Source organism: Spermophilus citellus, assembly GCF_964194105.1.
Source record: "Spermophilus citellus genome assembly, chromosome: 10".
NCBI lineage: Eukaryota > Metazoa > Chordata > Mammalia > Rodentia > Sciuridae > Spermophilus > Spermophilus citellus.
Genome location: NC_138197.1, coordinates 53,131,006 through 53,150,512, shown reverse-complemented (window position 1 = coordinate 53,150,512; position 19,507 = coordinate 53,131,006). Strand labels below are relative to the sequence as shown.

The 19,507-nt window shown below is 39.9% G+C and overlaps 1 protein-coding gene across 4 annotated transcripts; it reads left to right on the top strand.

The window, feature by feature from the left end:
* The first annotated feature begins 6,894 nt into the window (after window positions 1–6,894).
* On the top strand, window positions 6,895–18,950 carry PTHLH (parathyroid hormone like hormone). Of its 4 annotated transcripts, none has more exons than XM_081311251.1 (5): window positions 6,895–7,109; window positions 7,368–7,634; window positions 8,184–8,306; window positions 13,729–14,151; window positions 15,478–16,629. In XM_081311251.1, the coding sequence occupies exons 3-5, from the start codon at window positions 8,206–8,208 to the stop codon at window positions 15,557–15,559; spliced, it is 606 nt and encodes a 201-aa protein (XP_081167377.1). In that variant the 5' UTR covers window positions 6,895–7,109; window positions 7,368–7,634; window positions 8,184–8,205; the 3' UTR covers window positions 15,560–16,629. The 4 variants fall into 4 exon arrangements, with proteins under 4 accessions (XP_081167377.1, XP_081167378.1, XP_081167380.1 ...); XM_081311252.1 differs by having other exon boundaries at window positions 6,895–7,152; XM_081311254.1 differs by lacking the exon at window positions 15,478–16,629 and adding an exon at window positions 18,518–18,950 and having other exon boundaries at window positions 6,909–7,634.
* Window positions 18,951–19,507: the final 557 nt, after the last annotated feature.

Below are 19,507 nucleotides of genomic sequence, written 5' to 3'. Positions count from 1 at the left end.
TAAAAAAAGCAAAGTGCAACAGAATTCTGCTAAAGTCAATTTAAATTTCCTTAGCATAAATATATCCACATAAGAATTGATCTCAAATATTATGACACATCTAGAGTCCACATATTTGCCCCCATTCACCAGTGCCCAAAGAGAAAAGCACAAATAAAATGATGGTGGAATTGTCTTCTGGAAAGTAAGCAATGTCATACATCAAGTATAAGGAAAGGCAAATGCATGAGGCTGAGTTAGACCAAGGATGCACACAAATCTATCATAATTTTTAAAAATATGTTCATGAAAGATTCCCAGCAACAGATCAGTGAGGTTTGTATATGAGTTTTATTTTCTAAAAAAAAAAAAAAAGTCTAAAATAATTACAAATTGTGCTTTCATCTCTCAAAAATAAAGAGGCAGGTATAAAAATGAGTGATTCAGTTTGATCTTCTGAGAATCTTTTCTGGCTCTAAGCACTGTAGAGCACTTTGGAAAGGTGAACAGAACACAGCAAGAGGTTGATGAGGTTATATTTATTTGTTTGCTTTTTAACTTATAGAAATTTTTATCAATTAAATTTTTTAAGACAGGAAAACAATGAGTCTAGCAGCTTCTGGTAGAATGGATTAATTTTGTCCCTAATAAATGGTTTGAATTTAATAGATAAAGGAATGGATCTTAAAATAAAAAAAGTTGTTACGGAAAATTTAAAAACAATCAAGAATCTAGAGCTGGTAATATAGCACAATGATAGAGCCCATATTTAGCATAAGCAAGGCCCTGAGTTCAATCCCCAGCACCAAAAATAAAGAAATAAAAAAGCTAGATGAAACTTTAAAGGAAAAACTCTCAATTGGTATCACCAGGGGAGAGAAGAAATGCTAAACTACCAAGAAAGGGTCAAAACAAAGCTCCCCTAAGTTGTATGAACACAAAAAGTATAAGAAAATGAAATATATTTCTACCATCATATGTTTCTTCTTTCAAGGGAAAGAGGGTAGAAAGATGTTTAGAGAAAAGTTGACTATCAAAGAATTTACAGAACAAAACTAAACCTCTAAATTGCAAAATAATGATAATAAAATATCATTATGCTTATTTATTTCATTCTTTTCAAGGAATTTAGTGTATGTTCAAGCCTTGTGTCAATTTTTGTAAAGAATCATAAAAGGGAAAGTAAAATATTTTATATCACTATTATTAAAGAAAATATTTACAAGAATGTATTAAAATATTCCGTTTCCCCCCACTCTTTCTATATTGTGAACTCAGAATATGAGAGAGAAAAAAGCTATTAAACATTATTGAATCATAATACTTTTCTATTTAACAGCAGGCATCCTCAAAATTGTTTACAATGTACACACACACTTTTATTTACTTATATATTTTAGTTGTAGATGGACACTGTGGTGCTGAGGATGGAACCCAGCGCTAGGTAAGCACTCCACCACTGAGCTGCAACCCCAGCCTCCCCATGCACACTTTTTTAAAGAAAGGAAAAGCAGCAAACAATGGTGTGTTCCAATTTGATGTCCTATATAGAGATAAATAAAAGATTATCTCATGTACTAAATGCTAATTGAATATGTTCCATAAATAAAGGTGCAGAGTGTGATGAGAGTAATAAATATTTATAGTATGTTTTAGTTTTTTGCAGTATTTAACGCAATTTGCTATTCAGATGAAAATGGGATACTTATGGGGGAATTTGCCAGAAGAAATTAAGACTAAAAAGGTAAAATATGACAAAAAGGCAAAGCATCCTTTGCCTTAAACATGTACAAGACGTAATTAAGGAGATAAACATTTCTTCATTAGAATGTTACATGAACTGGGCAGTATTGTACCTCATAGAGAATACATCTACAATAAATTCTAAAGGCAACCTGTTTCCTCCTTAGCTAAAAGTGAGGATCAGACACTTCCAGACTCTAGCAAATAAGAAAGACAAATACTCTCTGAACAATAATATTCTACAAAGTGTTCCACCACCCCTAGGAAGAGACCTGAGGGGAATCCCTGAGATAACCTGACAATCTCCAGCAGCCACTACCCCGTTAAAAGCCAGTGTTGCAGACATACCACTGGATACAAATGCAAACATCAGGCAGTGGATGCTTTTAGCAAGCATGAGAAGGGTCTCCCTCTTTAAAGAACAGAATGGTTAAAAAAAATAAATAAAAAAGGAAGGAAGGGAAATTGCTGAGATATGCAGACGTTTCTAAGAGCACGTGAAATATTGCCTGAGGGAGAATGACATCTTTAGGAAGGAACTAAAAGGAAACCCATGATTTGGACTAAGGATTTCTTTTTCCGTCTATCTCCGGAATTCTGCCTCTGAGCGAGAGCGCGGCCCGGAGTTGTGCAAACGAACTCGCCCATAAGCACACGAGCTGGGTCGCTCGTAGGCTCTGGCCCCAGGGCGTTGCAGCCAGGGGTCGGGGGCTGTGCGCTCGCCAGGACAGCAGAGCAGGCACGTCAAAGAATCTTAACCACCATGGACAGCTCACTGGCTTCCCCAGCCAGCTCTGCGCCGTTTACAGACTCCACAGGAGCCACCAGCGAGGTCGATTTTTATGCCCTGGAGAGATGCCACGTGTTCCACGGTCTGTACCCCCCCCCCCCCGCAATCGCCAAAGGCAACCACCGACCAGTTATATATAGGCAGAGCAGGCTTCAGGTATTAATAACCGTCTCCTTGCCCTCAACTCAGTCCTCCAAGATGTCACTGGATTTTAGGAATCACATGGAGAGAGTTGGCAAAGAGACCTTCGTTCCAGTCCCTTCATTTCCTCTCCTCTCCCGCGCCGCCGCTCACCCCGCCTTGGCTTTGCGGATCGTGTTAAATGAAATAAAACAGACGGGCCCCGGGGCTCTGGGGCTCCGGCTGCGCCGAGGTTTACAGGCGCTGGGAAGTTGAGCTAGGAGAGAGCGAGTGCCCGGACTCCGGAAAAGTGGAGTTGTCCCTCCAAGGCAACCGCATGCGGACCTGGACCCAGATATGGCCCTGGGTAATAGCGCGGGGAAGACGTGTCTGCCTCACTTTCCTCGCACACCAGCCCCACCAGGAATTGATCATCACTTTATCCGAGGCTTACCTTACTTTTGAATCTTAAATTGGGCTGGGGAGAGGAAAGAGAGGAAAACCCCTCTCAGAGGAAATTCAAGCGCACCCTGGGACCCTGGGACCTTATCTTTGGGTCCCACTGTATCCGGAGCTTTCCCTCTCCGTCGGCCTGAAGCAGGGCTCTCCCCCCCACACACACACCTCAAATAAAGGGGCGCGCTGGGCCGGCGACTCTGGAGTGTGAAACCACTCACTCACTCAACCCAGTGGGATAGAGTGGAGTGAGAAAGCCTCAGTTCTACTGCTCAGGCAAAACGGATTCATTGTGGCAAGGGAGAGTCCAGATTCTCAAGAGTGAAGCCCAGGGGAACCCAAAGCACTAGCTAGATACATGAAGAGATTGCCAGCCTTAAGATCCTGCAAGCTAATCAGGCCTCCTCCCTGGGGATCTACTCCACAGAGGCGACCAAGTCTGTAGCAGGAGCAGGGCCCTGTGAAGATAATCCTGATGCTCTCAGGACTCTGGGACCACCACTGCCCAGTCAAGGACATCAATAGGCATCAGTCTAGGTGATCAGAAGTCGAACTTTCCCCCCAGGCCCCCCACATCCTCCCTCTGTCCCTGTTGGGCAGAATCCTCAGATACGTTTTGATGGTCATGGGTTTGGGAGGTACACAAGTGTGTGATGTTGGAGAACCCATTTCCTAAAGACTCTCTCACCTCAGGAGGGCTTGGGCTCCTCCCAGGAAAACTGTCTCCCTGCTGGGCTTTCTGATCCTAGTAGGAAAAAGCTGAATGCTGCCCACTGTACCCGGAGCTTTCCCTCTCAGGTGGCCTGAAAGATTAAAGGTAGGCCTTCAAATCCTCCTATTTGCTAAGGTGTGTTTACATGCCCAGAAAGCAGTGGGGCATAAGGAAGAGTGTGAGGCCCACCTTTCCAATAATGGGGAGCCTTCAATCAGTTTCATGCATATCTAAGCTCCCTTCCCTCAGGCAGTTCCTCCAGATGTTAGCTGCCAGTCCTGTTCCTGGAGTCTTATCCTCCTCTAACTACAAATACACCTACCTGATAATAAAACACACCCTTCTCTATCCTTACTTGTGATTTGGAAGCATTGCATCCCTTTTCCTTTTGTGCTATGTTGAGGTCAGCTGGCAACAGCCTTCTCTCAAGTCTCAGTCCCGACAAGTGATTAGAGACTAATCAAATGAGAATATTACTTGAGCTGATTATGCAACTTCTGTAAGTAAACATAGAAAAAGTTTAGAGAAAAGAAGGGATGTGTTTAGTTATTTGGTTTCACAGGATTTTAGAGACATAGCTTGGAGCTACAGATTGGCAAATGTTAAATCTGAATGCTTATTGGTAATAAGAGGATTCCTGAGCCCAGGTGCACTGTTTAAAGAGCTACCGATACTTATTTGGTTTGTAATGCTTCTGTTTTCTTGTTGTTTGGGCTAGGAAGGAAAGAAGAAAGATGAAAAAGCTAAGCATAAATGCTAGTTTTTTCCCTAAATTACAAGAGGAAATATCCCTGGAGATATATATCAAATGGTGAGTCAACATGGATTTAAGAGTAATACACTTAAAATTTTTAGAAAACCTCTTTTAAAGTAGGATATAATAAACTGCCACTGGGAATGGGAAGTCTGGAGCTTGCTCATGGGCTAGGCATTCGTGTAGGTGTAGATCTCACAATGCTAAACTGTCTTCACATGGAAATACTGCAGATTAAAGGCAGGCCTTCAAATCCTCCTATTTGCTAAGGTGCATTTACATGATAGCAAGGCCTAAGCAAACACTGAGCCTCTATTGGCACTTGTTCTATTCCTAAGACTCGAAAAAGGAGGGAGGGGCTCCTCTTGTGTCTCATTTGCAGTTGTGAGTTCTCAGCATTATCATGGCATTATATTGGTAGATAGATTATGATGTCAGAAAATATCCTTTTCAGAAGAAGTAAAAAAGTCAGGGTTCTGGGTATATATTGAGGAGAATTTGCAAGAGCTACCTGTTGCAAGCTTGCAAGAGATATCTGATTTCTAATAATTGCCTTTAGTGGGAACCAAAAGAAAAACAAAAGCCTCTTTACAAGAAGTTTTTAATTCATTTAAGACTTAATTTTACTTTTTTGAAGAAAAAAACATATTTCTGGAAGAGTCTGCTGAGACCTCCCTCCACTGGCCAGAAGAGCGGAGAAAAGACTGTAAATCAAGGAAAAGGTGAAGTAATAAATTATGAGGAAACTTGGGTATTCCAAGAATATAAAGACTATTTATTTTTCCTGTGTCTATATTTTCTCTTTTTGTGGAGGAGAGGAAATTCTAAAAATATTTGATAGATGTTTTGCCATTAACACCAGAAGGGGGGGGGATGCAGAGAGGGAGAATGGGGTAAATTTTGCTTAATTAGTAGAAAAGGCAACATAAATCAAAGCAGTCTATTGATGCCAACCTTCAGTTTGTAATGTTCTGAGAGCATAATGAATTTATTTACAACATAAGTGATTTAATATTTGCAATCTGATTTTTGTTTTAACCTTTTATTGAGGGAGGTTGACTTTTCAAAGCCTGGGTAGTTTGAAACTTGGCAAAGTACCTTCTGGATTTTTTTTTTAATTGTGGAAGCAAATATTATCATTTTAATGTCAAACAACTTACAAGTATTAAATGGCTCATTTGTGATTTACTTTTTTTCTTACAGATTTCCCCTCTTCAGATCTAATGATTACATTAAGCTCCTGAGTCTTTTTGGGAAGAATTTATTATAAATCAGCAAGTGTTAGAGGTTCAAAGATTGACATTTCTGGGTGCTGATACTTTGTCCTTTCATGCCATGCAAACAGGTCTAATATTTAGAGATTCTTAAATGTTCAAGGGAAGTTGTGGAAATTCCCGGATTTTTTTAAAGTGGGAGGAAGCCAAGTTTTTTTTTAAAGTATGAAATTTAAAGTAATCAACTGAGGAAGAGAGGAACTGAGAAAAGGTAACCCAATCCAAACTAATCAGCAAGTCAATTGCTAGTTAGTGCGATTAAGGAGGGAGAAAGAAGTTTGCCGAACCAGGGTCGGTGAGAGGGCGCTATTTCACCACCCTAGGTGAAAATCTGTGGAGCATCAGGTGGACAGTTAGGCTTGATAAAAGTCAGATTCCTTGAAGCATTTCAAATCTCTGAATCCCACTATCCCTCTGGAGAGTGATGAAACCTACTAGCAGTATTGTCTAGAAGACAAACATCTCTTGAGTGGTTCCAAGCACTAGAGTTCATTTCAGAGAGATATAGAACCAGTGGGGGCTGGTATCCACACCCGCAGCAATCCTTCTTACCGGATACTACCCAGTAATTTAGAGCAGCCTTCCTTCCCCGCCCAACAGATTTCGGAAGAACCCCCGCTTTCTCTTTGCGTATCTGAGGTACAGCAGCATATAGCCACAGTAGCTCCGCATCTGCCCGCTGAAGCAGCTCGGAGACAGTCATCCTATAATCTGTAACAAGGGACATGGGGTGGGGGAAGGGGCGACAGAGAAGGGTATCAGAAATAAGGTGGGTAGGACTCCTCCCGGTAGGTGAAAAGGGTCAAGGGCGCACTCCAGGTTTCCCTCTGTAATTCAAAAAGGGGTCTCCATTTTTTTGCGCAGGCTTTCTTGGACAGGCTCCAGATGTCCCCAGCTGTTCTCAAAACAGCAAGAAGTGCAATCTCGTTTTTGCTCTTCCAAGAGAAAGATTCCCCCCTTCCTAGCCAAGGCTCCCCACTCAGCTTGACTCAGGAAAGAGTCTGGGAGGAGGGTTCCCATCTAACCCGAGCTTGTAGGCGACCTTAGGACTCCTTAGAATCGCAGGCCAACGCCCGCGGTCCTCGGCTCCCGCTCCTTGGCCTCCTCCGCACCCGTCAGCCCTGGGCGGTCTCCACGCCCGGCATCTAGCCCCGCGCACTGGGGGCTGCCGGCTGCCCAGGGCCGTCCGCTCGCCTTCGGGAACGTCGGCTCCGGGATCCTCGGCGCGGGCTGTAGCCAGCTGGGCCGGGAGGAAACGAGCGGATCCGCCCACGCCACCGGGTCGGGGGATGGTGCTGCCCGGGCCGCGCTCCGGGGCTCCGGGGTGGGGCTCGACAGGGCTCCGGGCAGCGCTGGGGGCGGCAGGGCGGGCGGAGGTAGCTCCGCCGCTCTCCGAGCGTTCTGGGCTCCGGACTCCCCTCCGCTCGCTCCGGCCGCGCGTCGCCGCCCCCGCCCCCCGCGAGCCCGCCCGCGCCTTAGCTCGCCCCGCGCGCGTTCCTAGGGCGCCACCTCTTTGCGACTCGCTCACTTCTCTGGCAGGTTTGCCTCGGAGCGTGTGAACATTCCACTGCTGGGCTTTCAACTCGACTCCAACCTGCGCCGCCCGGCCAGCATGCCTCCCCGCCCGTGAAGCGGGGCCACTTCAGCCCTGCAGCTCTAGCCGCCGCCGCCGCCGCCGCCCCTCCGCGCCGCTATTAACCCGCCCTCGCTGCCACCTGGCCCTCCTGTTGACGACACACGCACTTGAAACTTGTTCTCAGGGTGTGTGGAATCAACTTTCCGGAAGCAACCAGCCCACCAGAGGAGGTAGACGGACAGCTATGTATATATATGTGGGTCTCGCTACAAGTGGCTCTGGAACCAGAGGGCCTGGTTTGCAAAGAAGCTGACTTCAGGGGGGAAACTTTCTTCTTTTAGGAGGTGGTTTGCCCTGCTCCACGAACCCAGGAAAACGGCTGGCCAGATTAATTAGACATTGCTATGGGAGACGTGTAAACACACTACTCATCATAGATGCATATATAAAACCATTTCATTTTCGCTATTATTTCAGAGGAAGCGCCTCTGATTCCCCCCCCCCTCCTTTCCTTTTGGTCCCTTTTTGCCTGTGTGACTTGGAAGAAGCACAGTTGGAGTAGCTGATTCCTAAATAAGTAAGTGCTTGAGAAGCTCCCAAGAAAGTTCTTCCTTCTTCTTCTTGTTCACTTTTTTTTTCTTTTTCTTCTTTGTATCTTGGGAGATGCCCTTGCTATTGAAGAAGAGGATATTTAAGAACAGACTAAAAGAGGAGCGGAGTAGAGCCGGGAGATGAAGAGCCCAGACTGACATTTCGGGTCCCTTTCCACTCTATTGCAGGTCCCGAGCGCTAGAGGATACGATGCTGCGGAGACTGGTTCAGCAGTGGAGCGTCGCGGTGTTCCTTCTCAGCTGCTCGGTGCCCTCCTGCGGGCGTTCGGTGGAGGGGCTCGGCCGCCGGCTGTAAGTGTCCCCATCCTCCCCAAAGCATCGGGTTAGGGAGGCCAGTAGCAGAAGCTGCCAGGCTGGGGCGCTGCCGAGGGCTCCCAGCGGTCACCATGCTTCGCGCCCGGGTTAGAGTGAGGGATCATCTGGCTACCTGTAAGGGGCTGAACCTGGTATTCAAACTCTGCAGGAGAGCTGGTTGAACCGAAAGGAGACCTAGGCAAGAGACAAATTTGCTGTGCGTTTCCATAAGATGGAGCGTTTTAGAGAATCTCCTTTAGGGGAAAGATCATCTGCTTGTAGTGAAAGACTGGGGACCACGAAAGATTTTGAAACTCAGAGAAAGTGAAGTGTTCCTTGGAATATGTGTCTGTGCGCTTGTATACGTTCTGAATGTGGGTGGCAGTTTGTGTGCGAAAAGCAAAAACCTTACATCTAATTTTATTATGAGTGACATAATTTAAGCATATAAATGGGACCATATTACATAATGAAGTCATATTATATAATGAAGTAGTAACAACTTTTCTGTGGCACACTTCCAACATTAGTATTGATACTGTTTGAGAAGGCTAGAGTGCTTGATTGCAAATGAATAGGCAAGTTTCTTTAGGTATGGAATCTCCTTTTCTTTAATTGTTGTTAATAGTTCTTTAATCAAACATTTGCATTGTATTTTGAAAACTTGTATTTTGGCGGTCTCATTGGGTGCTTCTTTTAGGGATTAACTTTGACTTCGACTAACATTCATACATCCAAGCACATCAGAGAACTAGCACTAAGTTATAGGACTGAAAGTTGCAAGAGTAGTAGAATAACACAACCTATTGGACCTAGCAGTTCATTAATGTGTCTAATACCATGTTTGGGTGATCTTCAAACTGCAGACTCCATGTGCAGAGTGGGACATCCATACAAGTTTAAGGACTGAGAGAACTTTGACTTTGGAGAAGGTATTAAGGAGAATGTTTACATTTAACAATAAAAATTACAATAATTAATATTGACAGTCAATACAAGGTTCTTCCTTGTAAATTCCTGAAGGTATACAGACAACTGTTTTATATGTGCCCTTGGTCTATTATTATTAAGGCAGAAAATTCTTAAATGAAATTACTGTAGACATGTCTGAACCTTGGCACCAAAATGAAAATCTAGTATGAATCTCCTAAGGCAAATTGTGTAGAACATTGTACTCAGATAAAGCTGAATTGTGTTCTTCAAATCAATGTTTTGCTGATATATTCTGAAAATTGTCTTCAAACTTCTTGTTCATTTGGGTACATGTGTTAAATTCAATTATTTAACATCCAAATATAAATATAGAAGAAGACTGAATTTTTAAAAGTGTACTCACATGCACTTATTTGGCTTGGAACATAGCCAATTTTTCTTTAGAGTTGCTAAAGTAATACCTATTTTCTCTTTTGAGAAACAGTAAATAGATCATGATTAAGTTCACAATTACAGCAAATATCAAGGGCTAAGTTGTCCTAATGACTATTTTTAACTCTTTCTTTGTTGCACCTTGCAATATATACACATCAGAAACCATTTAGCAGCCAGAGACTCTGTTATGGTTTTGTTTGTGGGTGAAATACAATATTGTAGTTAAACACACTCAGCAGATGGTTATAAAACTACCACAAAACATTCTCATAGTTAATGGCTAGTAGATCATCACATTACAACCATGGTTTTTCATGGAAGCTGAAATCATCAGTAGATGAAGATGTTTCATCAAAATATTACAGCCAAATGAAGTTTAAAAAAACAAGTCATTATTTTTACATTGCTGCCAAGTAAAGTAAATTTTGTGTGCTAGACAAAACATTAATCTACTATTACACAAAATCAAGCTAGCTTTTTGAAAGAAATTTTAACATGTAACCAAACCATATTACTCCCTAAATTTTATATCACACATTAGGGGAACTCCTTATGAAGTACAGGTCTTCTTAAACTAGGTTAACTTTTAAGAGACAGAAAACTACTCGGACAACACTTCCTGAAGTATGCAAAGGAGGCACTTACAAATTGGGAATCTGTCAGACCTGTTAGTCCAAAAGAGCCTCATCAATGGGGCTAGAATATAATCAAGTTGAAGACTAGGAAGTGGGATCTATGAAGGATAGCTTGGCAAGTGACTACCTCTGTGTTTAAAGTTAGAGAGGGAACCCCAACAGATAGAGAAACCTAAAGCATCATTGGCTGATTTGCTTGGGAGCCAGACTGGGTCTACTCCACTTAATGAAAAGCATAACTTTCAACTGAGTCATATGGGTTGGAAGGGACTTCTGGTGAGTCATTTTAACTCTAACACCCTAACCCTGTCTCCTCCATGTACCACAGAACTTTTCTTCTTAAACTCAGAGTCCTTACTTAGGAGCTTCACATCAGCACAAGCATGCTGCTGCTTCCTGTGCTGGAAGAGGAATTTCCATTACTGTTTATTCCCTCTGTTCCTTGATAGTTCTTTAGAAATTTAATCTGTTTCCCTGAAAATTCCCCTGAGAGTGATTTTTCTTTAAAGCAGAACAGCTATGTTTTGACTGAATTTAGAGTTATCTGTCTTAAGCATTTTCCCCCAAATATTTTAGTTTTCTTTTACAATAGTCAAAGGAGATCATAGAGCATAAGACTTGTTTTTCCATGTTGGAGCTTGGGTATGTAATAAATGCCGTGTGAACCACCAGGCGAGGTAATGTGTACACACATATTGAATAACAGACTATTATTGATGCCATATTTACAACTTAAATATTTCAGAGTTATCTAAATTGAAAACCTCCTTAATTTGAATTTATTACATACCACCTGGATATATCTAGTTTGTACATGCCAGTCATTTATCCCTGTGTCAGTTCATGCCTTATTTTGAAAATAAAGGAAACATTTTATGGACCTTATTCCCTATTGATGATAAAGATATGACCGTATTCCTGATACTCCAGTACAATTTCCCAGAGATGTGGGCTTCACAATATTTTAAGGGAAGAAGTCTTTGAAATACTAAATTACTTGCCTAATAGCATTTCAGATTTAGCATTTCAGAAAATTTGTGTTTTCTAACATCCTAACAATTTCCCCTAACAGGCAGATAGAAAGCATTGTATCTCACAAAAGATGCACTATTTTAAACTGGATGGAGTTGTGCCATATTGTATGCTTTTTATAAAATGGATAGGGTGATCACTGCATTTCCCATGGGAAAGTGCAGTTTTTAACTTGGGAAGGCACTGTGACTCACAGTTGACAGGCTTCCCAAGATGACAGGCATATATGCCAGTCAGAGGGGGCATGAGCAATGGTGGCTTGATTTGCACAGACCGACTATTAAAAGTTTGGGCTTAGAGTTAAACTAGACTAAGCTGTGTAATAGATTTGGGGAGCAATGCAGATGAGAAGAGGTATCAGCCAGGAATTGAGAAATTAAATGAAAAGTCCTCAATACTATCAATTATCACTGGTTAAGAATTTCGTTTTAATATAATATTTTAGGAATAGATAATTATTAAATTGCTGTGCTTATAAAATATATAATTATATTAGCCCTATTCTTTAAAAATGTTCTTAGAAGATATAAATATACTGTGCCCAGACCTCAAACTTGTAGATTATTAAAAGTTTCCAGAATACTAACTATTACCACAGAGTAAGTGAATTTTAATCTAGTCACATGTGGCACCTTCATAAAGGAGGAGAGACTCCTTCATGCCTCATTTAAACCAGGCTCCTGTTAAATTCCTTTCCGTTAAGTCATGTCTTTTTTGAACAAGCTACATGGCTTAAAGTCAGTGCACACACTAAAATACTAGAAGGAAGTTGGCATTCTAGCTACAAGGGCCAGAGAAATGATGACTGAATTTTCATCCCTCTTACTCTCTTCTTTGACTCATTCCCCCCAAGATAAACCAAACTCTAGGAATCCTAGTTCCTTATTTTGGAGATGCAAATGGACTGTGGGAGCATTTGGTCAAAGAAACTGATAAATTTCTGCCTGATCTGTCCATTGTGGAGGAGCCTTGATACACTGTGTCCTGCTATAGGCTTTGGCTTCATCTTTAGCAGGAGAAAGGGTTAAGGACATTGAAAATTTTACTTTTAGAATCAGAAGACCTAGTTTTTGGAGCCCTGGCTCTACCAGGTCTCATTGTGTGGACTAGGGCAAATCATTTCATTCCTGCATCTCATTTCCTCGTCTATAAAATGGGAGAAATAATACTTTCTATTATTCCCATATTTCACTGAAGAGTTGATGAAACCCTACCAGCGTTACAAGGAACCTAGACGCCATTGTGTCAGGGAAGCATGAATACATGGGATGTAACCTGTGAAATACTCTCAGGTATTCTCAAAGATGAGTGAATTTGCAGGGCTGTTCCAATGGTAGAAACTGGAGTTAGGTAAGACTGAGTTAAAGCAGGCATGATTAATGTATGTAATCCTTAAAATAATTCACAATGTACACACAAAATTAAAAAAGGAATACATGGGTGGATATCTAGGCAAGAGTCAGGGTGTCATCTAAAAGGAGTGATGATTAATTGATTCTTTTCCACTATATTTTCATTAGAGTATTATTTAAATAGAAAAATCACTTCACAGTTGTTCCCAGAGATATTTTAAGAGAAATTACAAAGACAAGTGGACTTCTCAAGTACTAAAGGTAATACCCTCGGAAATTTTAAGTTTAAAAAAAAAAAAAACCTTGAAACACAGAAAAAAAAATAGAAATGATCTCATACACAAGGAAACACAGTAGAAGACAGCCTTCTACTACTATTTTATGGACACCCCCCCCCCCCCGCCCAGCCTTTAGTTATAGGTTCTTGGTTGCTGGTCATCTAAAATTTTAAAATTCAGCCTGTTAGATGGTTTCCTAGATTGATTCCTTAATGGGGCAACTGTGTGTGTGTGTGTGTGTGTGTGTGTGTGTGTGTGTGGTGTGAGAGAGACTGAGGGTTAGAGACAGACAGACCTAGGTTTAGGAGCATACTCAGGTAAAAGCAGCTTTCTTTTTATTGCCCAGGCTAGGACATCTGGATTTATTTCCCCAACAGAACTCTGAAAAATGTGAAGAGAAACTCAGTGGTTTCTATTTCTGAGCTTAACTCACAGCATTTAAAATTGGGAAAGTAGCATAGAAAACCTCTGAATCTAACCCCTTCCTTTTAAAAAGATGAGGTCCAAGAGTGCCCTGTTCTCAACAAGGCCACAAACCTTGGGAGCGACACTGGGACTGAGGGCTGATGCCTCCCAAGGGACGCCTTTCCCATCCTCTCCCCTTCCCTGCTCAGCCCCATGGCCACTCCTCAGTTTGTGTCCTTTAGGGGACCATGTAGAAGACTACAGGGATTTGCTCACAGCTTCCCTGACTCTTCCAACCACGACTGCTTAACCGTCTTCTTCCCCTCCTGTCCCTTTGTCCCTCTGACAGCAAAAGAGCCGTGTCTGAGCATCAGCTCCTCCATGACAAGGGGAAGTCCATCCAAGACTTACGACGCCGGTTCTTCCTTCACCATCTGATCGCAGAAATCCACACAGCAGAAATCAGAGCTACCTCCGAGGTTTCCCCAAACTCCAAGCCCGCTCCCAACACCAAGAACCATCCCGTCCGATTTGGGTCTGATGATGAGGGTAGATACCTAACTCAGGAAACCAACAAGGTGGAGACCTACAAAGAGCAGCCACTCAAGACACCTGGGAAGAAAAAGAAAGGCAAGCCTGGGAAACGCAAGGAGCAGGAAAAGAAAAAACGGCGAACCCGCTCTGCCTGGCTCATCTCCAGAGCTGCTGGGAGTGGGCTGGACGTGGACCACCTGTCGGACATCTCCGCAGCTTCCCTGGAGCTCAGTTCACGGTAACAGCCTTTTCTGGCCCCCGATTTCTCCCTGTGGCTCAGCTGGATTTTCCACCCTCCATTCTGCTCTGGCTTGGGCCAGCCTATAATTTTCCTCCCTTTCTGTACCTTTATCATTTGCTATACAACTTAAAAACATTCAAAACCCAGATAAGCCAGAATATTATCCTTGCCTTGAAGCAAGGTCCCTTCACCCTGCCCCTAATTACCCGTTTTACAGCCCATTTCTCTTCCTTTTACCATCATACTCTCAACACCAAATCTTTAACTACTCTATTAAATTTCATCTTTTGCTCAGGCTTCAGAAACGACTGGCCATCTTCATCATTTGTTGGGGACAAAAATACCTTTAATCACCCACTTTCACATCTTGACAAACTTTTTGATAGTTTTCACATTTTACTTTTTTTTTCACTTCAAGGAAGAACATAGAAGGCTTTGATACTATCTACAAACACTGCAGAACAAATATCTTACCATAAACAATTCTGAGCCGTTCACACTTGATTTAATTAAATTTACTTAATTAAATTTTAAACTCATTTTAATTCAAAGAAATTAAGTTATTTTTAAACACAGGCTTTAAATTTAATTAAATTCAACTCTGGTTTCTACCAGTTCATGAAAAAGAAATGGTTTCTGAAAACCTTCACGTATTGGCTTAAAAAAAGATATGTTTTCTCATATATCTATTTGTCCATTGGCAAATCCAAATTATTTTTCTAGGGCAGTGCAGTAGGAATAATAAAACTTCATATTTAAGTGGCTCATTTAGCCTTAGCTCACAAATCCAGGTAGTAAATACACTTATGGACTTTAGAGTTAAGTAACTTAGGCTCAGGTTTGGGGTCTGAACTTACTGAAGTTGAAAACCTCAAACAAGTTACTTAGTCTAAGGGTCACTTTTGTCTTCTGTGAAATGAAGAAAACAATTGTACCAACTTTATAGAGTTGGATGGAGATTAAATGAGATTATGTGGGTTAAATGCCTGTCATAAACACTCAATAAATTGCAACATTTTGTTTTTTTGGTGCTTTTAGATCTAGTTCTGGTTAAGAGATAGATAGATAGATAGATAGATAGACAGACTGATTGACTTATTGATTGATTCAGTGAGGGGGGAAATGGAGCAAATAGTCCTTTTATAAAATAGAAAACCAAAGCATTCCACAATCAAAGGACCCGCGTTGGTACTTGGAATGGAATAGGTAGTCCTCAGAACTGGATTTCCCGATTGCCTCACACTTAGATCAGTGCTATGTTAGCACGGCTTCTCTATTCATGCATTTCCATTGATAGGACCTTTTTTGTTTTTTACTTTTCAGTACAGCGCTTCTGTGGGGTTTGAAAGAAAGAGGAAAAGAACACAAGAATGCATCATATGCAACTAATGATCTCATTATTTAAAGAGTCCCCTGTTACTCCTCCATCCAGTCCTTTGACTCTGGTACAGATAGGATTACAGAGTGATGTTTCAAAGGGAAGTGTGAACCTGTTCACCATCATGTCTCTCTTTGAGTTAAGTTGATAAATTCATTACTAAATTGCATATAAAATAGCAATTCTATTAGATAAGTGTATAGCTTCAGTAATCAATGGGTAATGGCACTAGAGAAATTTTTAGCATTAAAGATTTAGGAATTTTTCGCTTTTCTTTCTTTTAGCTGTACACAAATTAAGCTGTGCTAAAATTCTGAATGAATGACCTATTCTTAAAATACTAATAGATGGACATCAAACCCTGTGAACCTGACTCACTGCACATGTGCAGTATACTTCAAGATATGATCCTAACTGTACATGCTTACAACTATGCAAAGACCCTACTTTATTTCTGAGACCTATTTTTATTTATTGTCTTAATGTATATGTATATATACATATATGTGTGTGTGTGTATGAATATACACACATTAGAACTATAAAAACAAAAATACGGTCTTTATGGACTTTGCTCATTTAAAATTTGCAATTCTCTTCAAGTATCTGGAAAATTAATGAAAATCAACACTCAATCAATTCTTAGGCCCAAAGCTACCTCTAGGTTAAAGTATGCCTAGAGAAAATCGGGCAGTGGCCTAATCAAATCCAGACCTAGGACTGAAAGAAGTAGGATGTTTTTGCTTTTCCTTTTGCTTCCCTGCTTTTGAGGGACACTTTGGAAAGAACAGTTTGTTTGGCAATCAGATGTTGGCATTCCCCCAGTACAACCCAACAGAGGTGCAAGGAAGCATGGGGGAATTTAGGTGTGCATTGGTGAGGATGTATGGCTGTGAAAATTTTTGTAATCCAAATAAAATCTTTTCGGAAAAACTATTTAAAAGTTTTATAAGTGACCAATCTTTTATTAGCGTCCTCTCTTTTGTCTCTTTGCAATATTATATTATTATCTGAGAGGTCTGATGAGATGGCAAGCTTGAGCTTTATTATGACATACGCATTATTTTTTTTAAAGAAACTACTGAGGTACAATTGTCTATTTCCTCTCATAGAACTGTTCAGGGGTGAGAATATAGCTTTAATTTTGGAGATTGCATTTAAAAGTTTTAATGTTGCAAAGGAGATAACCAGATATAGTAGGACTCACTTATTGGAAATACATATTTTGATTTAGTAAATACTGCTTTAGAAAAATATAAAAAGTTTTTTAGTAGTCCAAAGAGCTGGAATTCTAAAACATTCTAATATATATATATATATATATATATATATATATATATATATATATATGAAAAAATGTACACATATGCTTTTTAAAATTTTTTTTGTAGATGTGTATGGACAGAATGCCTTTATTTTATTTATTTTTATGAGGTGCTGAGGATTGAACCTAGTGCCTCACACATGCTAGGTAACCCCTCTACCACTGAGCTACAGCCCCCCAGTCCTACATATATACTTTTAGGTCATGTTAGATTTTTTTACTTGACTTTTCCAAATATGTGTCTTTGTCAAACAGGATGAAACATCATTCAAAGATCTTTTCCTGGGTCTTTTATTTCTTTTGTCTTTCTTTTTTTGAGAAAATACTTGTTCAAAATACTATTCATTTCTTCCTTGCCTTTATTATCAGTACCTCAATTTGCTAAATACTATTTAATACAAATGTGTTTGCAGATCACTGCAGTACATAAATCATTGTGTTTTAAGGTCATTCTTTTGGCTTTATTTATAATACCCATCCACCTACCAGTTAAAATTTTAATCTTAAACTCTTTTTCTCTGTATTTAGGAGCTATTTTAACATTTCAACCAAAACCACTGATGAAGAGCTCAACCTGAACTTAGAAGCCCCTAAATGCTAAAATTCACTTTTCTTTCTTTAAGCTGCACACAAAACTTTGTCAAGAGTTTTCTCTTTTGTAGGTCTCATACCCATACACTTTTGCCATGTAAAACTCTGCTTACAACTCCAGTCATTAATTAAATGACACAGATAATCAAATTCCATTTTATGGTTGTTTCCATTAAAATAAATGCATATTTATGCAATAGACTACACAGAGAAAAAAAGGGGAAAGAAAAGACTGCTAACCCATCTTAAAATACTGTTATTACAGCATCTAGATAGGTTAGAAAAGTTGTCAGTCGTACTTTGTGTTAACATACTCTGAATAATAAAATAGACACAGTAATGTGAATACTAATATTTTGTACTTTTAAATCAATTTATTCTTAAGTATTCTCATTTAAAATAAGCTTTCCTAATTTCTAATGCAAGATCCATTCAAAATACCAAGAGAATGAGAGGCAAATAATTCTCAGTGTTTGTCTTTGAAATCTGAAATCTAAAATCTAATAACAGTTTTACAAATCAGTGTTTAAAGACAGCTAAAGAAATGCTAGGTATCATCAACTAAACATGCTCTATTTAACTCTATATCCTTTCAGAGATTATTCAAAGTCTCACACTTTCACTAGCCTTACCACAGTTCCACATGTCAATGAGCCAAATGAATGCCTAAACAAAATCAACAAACTCTGGGTCACCCAAGTCAGGCAACGTGTATTGTTGATGGATGTCCCAACCTTCCCTTATTTCCAAATTCTCCAATTTGTCTCTAATTTTACCGGCAGGCAGCTTTGGAAAATTCTCAAGGGGTCCCCTTTGTCTGACAGGACATAATTAAAAAGGCAGATTCTTTTTACTTTCTGTACCACGTTGATCATTTAATTGTGTTGAGGCCCTGCCTGTAGCAGAGGCTCTGGAGAGACAGGTAGATCCCACCAGTACCTTCCATAGGAAGGTACCTTCCATTGTAATTCTGTGTTCCTTAATTTATTTCCTTTATTTTATGCCTTCCCATTTGTAAGAAAAAATTAACCTGTTTTTTTCCCTCTTCTCTCTCTTTCTTCTCTTTGCAGGAGGCATTGAAAATTTCGGCATAAACTTCTAAGGACATATTACAGGATTTGTAATAGTAAACATATGGGAAGTATTAGAAATATTTATTGTCTGTAAATATTGTAAATGCATTGGAATAAAACTGTCTCCCCCATTGCTCTATGAAACTGCACATTGGTCATTGTGAATATTTTTTTTCTTTTTTTGCCAAGACTAATCCAATTATTATTATCACATTTACCATAATTTATTTTGTCAACTGATGTATTTATTTTGTAAATGTATCTTGGTGCTGCTGAATTTCTATATTTTTTTGTAACATAATGCACTTTAGATATACATATCAAGTATGTTGATAAATGACACAATAAAGTGTCTTTATTTTGTGGTTGATTTTAATGAATGCCTAAATATAATTATCCAAACTGATTTTCCTCTGTGCATGTAAAAATAGCAATATTTTTAATGTGTAAAGAATGTCTAATAAAATATAATCTAATTATACCATGACTCAGAAGGTGAATTACATCCTTTAATATTTCTAGTGGAAGGAACATGATATAGTTGAGTTTTCAAAAATCTATTAGAATACAGTCTTAGGCTTAGCATATTTATATCAGTACTTATTCCAACATTTCCATGGTATTTTTTAGTTAAAAACTGCTTAAAATGTTCTTGTCCAATATTTCAGTTCAAGTCAATAAGAATGGATGAATGACCTAGACATGGTTTTATGAATTATGTTCAATTTAAAGTGAAGACAGGGAGGGCAGTAAATAAGCAGAACGAAGTCAGGACAAAGGATTAAAAAATTCATAGGGTTGATGAGAGCTAGATGAAAGGAAGAAAAAGAGACTTTAGGGCTGGATCATTTTGACCACTGTGAAGTTTAAGAAATCTTGCTTTACTGGCAACATCAATAACAAGCATAAAAGAGCTTGAGAATTCTGCCTCTTATGGATTCCTACCAGGAAAAAAAAAAAAAAAAGGCAGGTTTGGAAAATGTGACA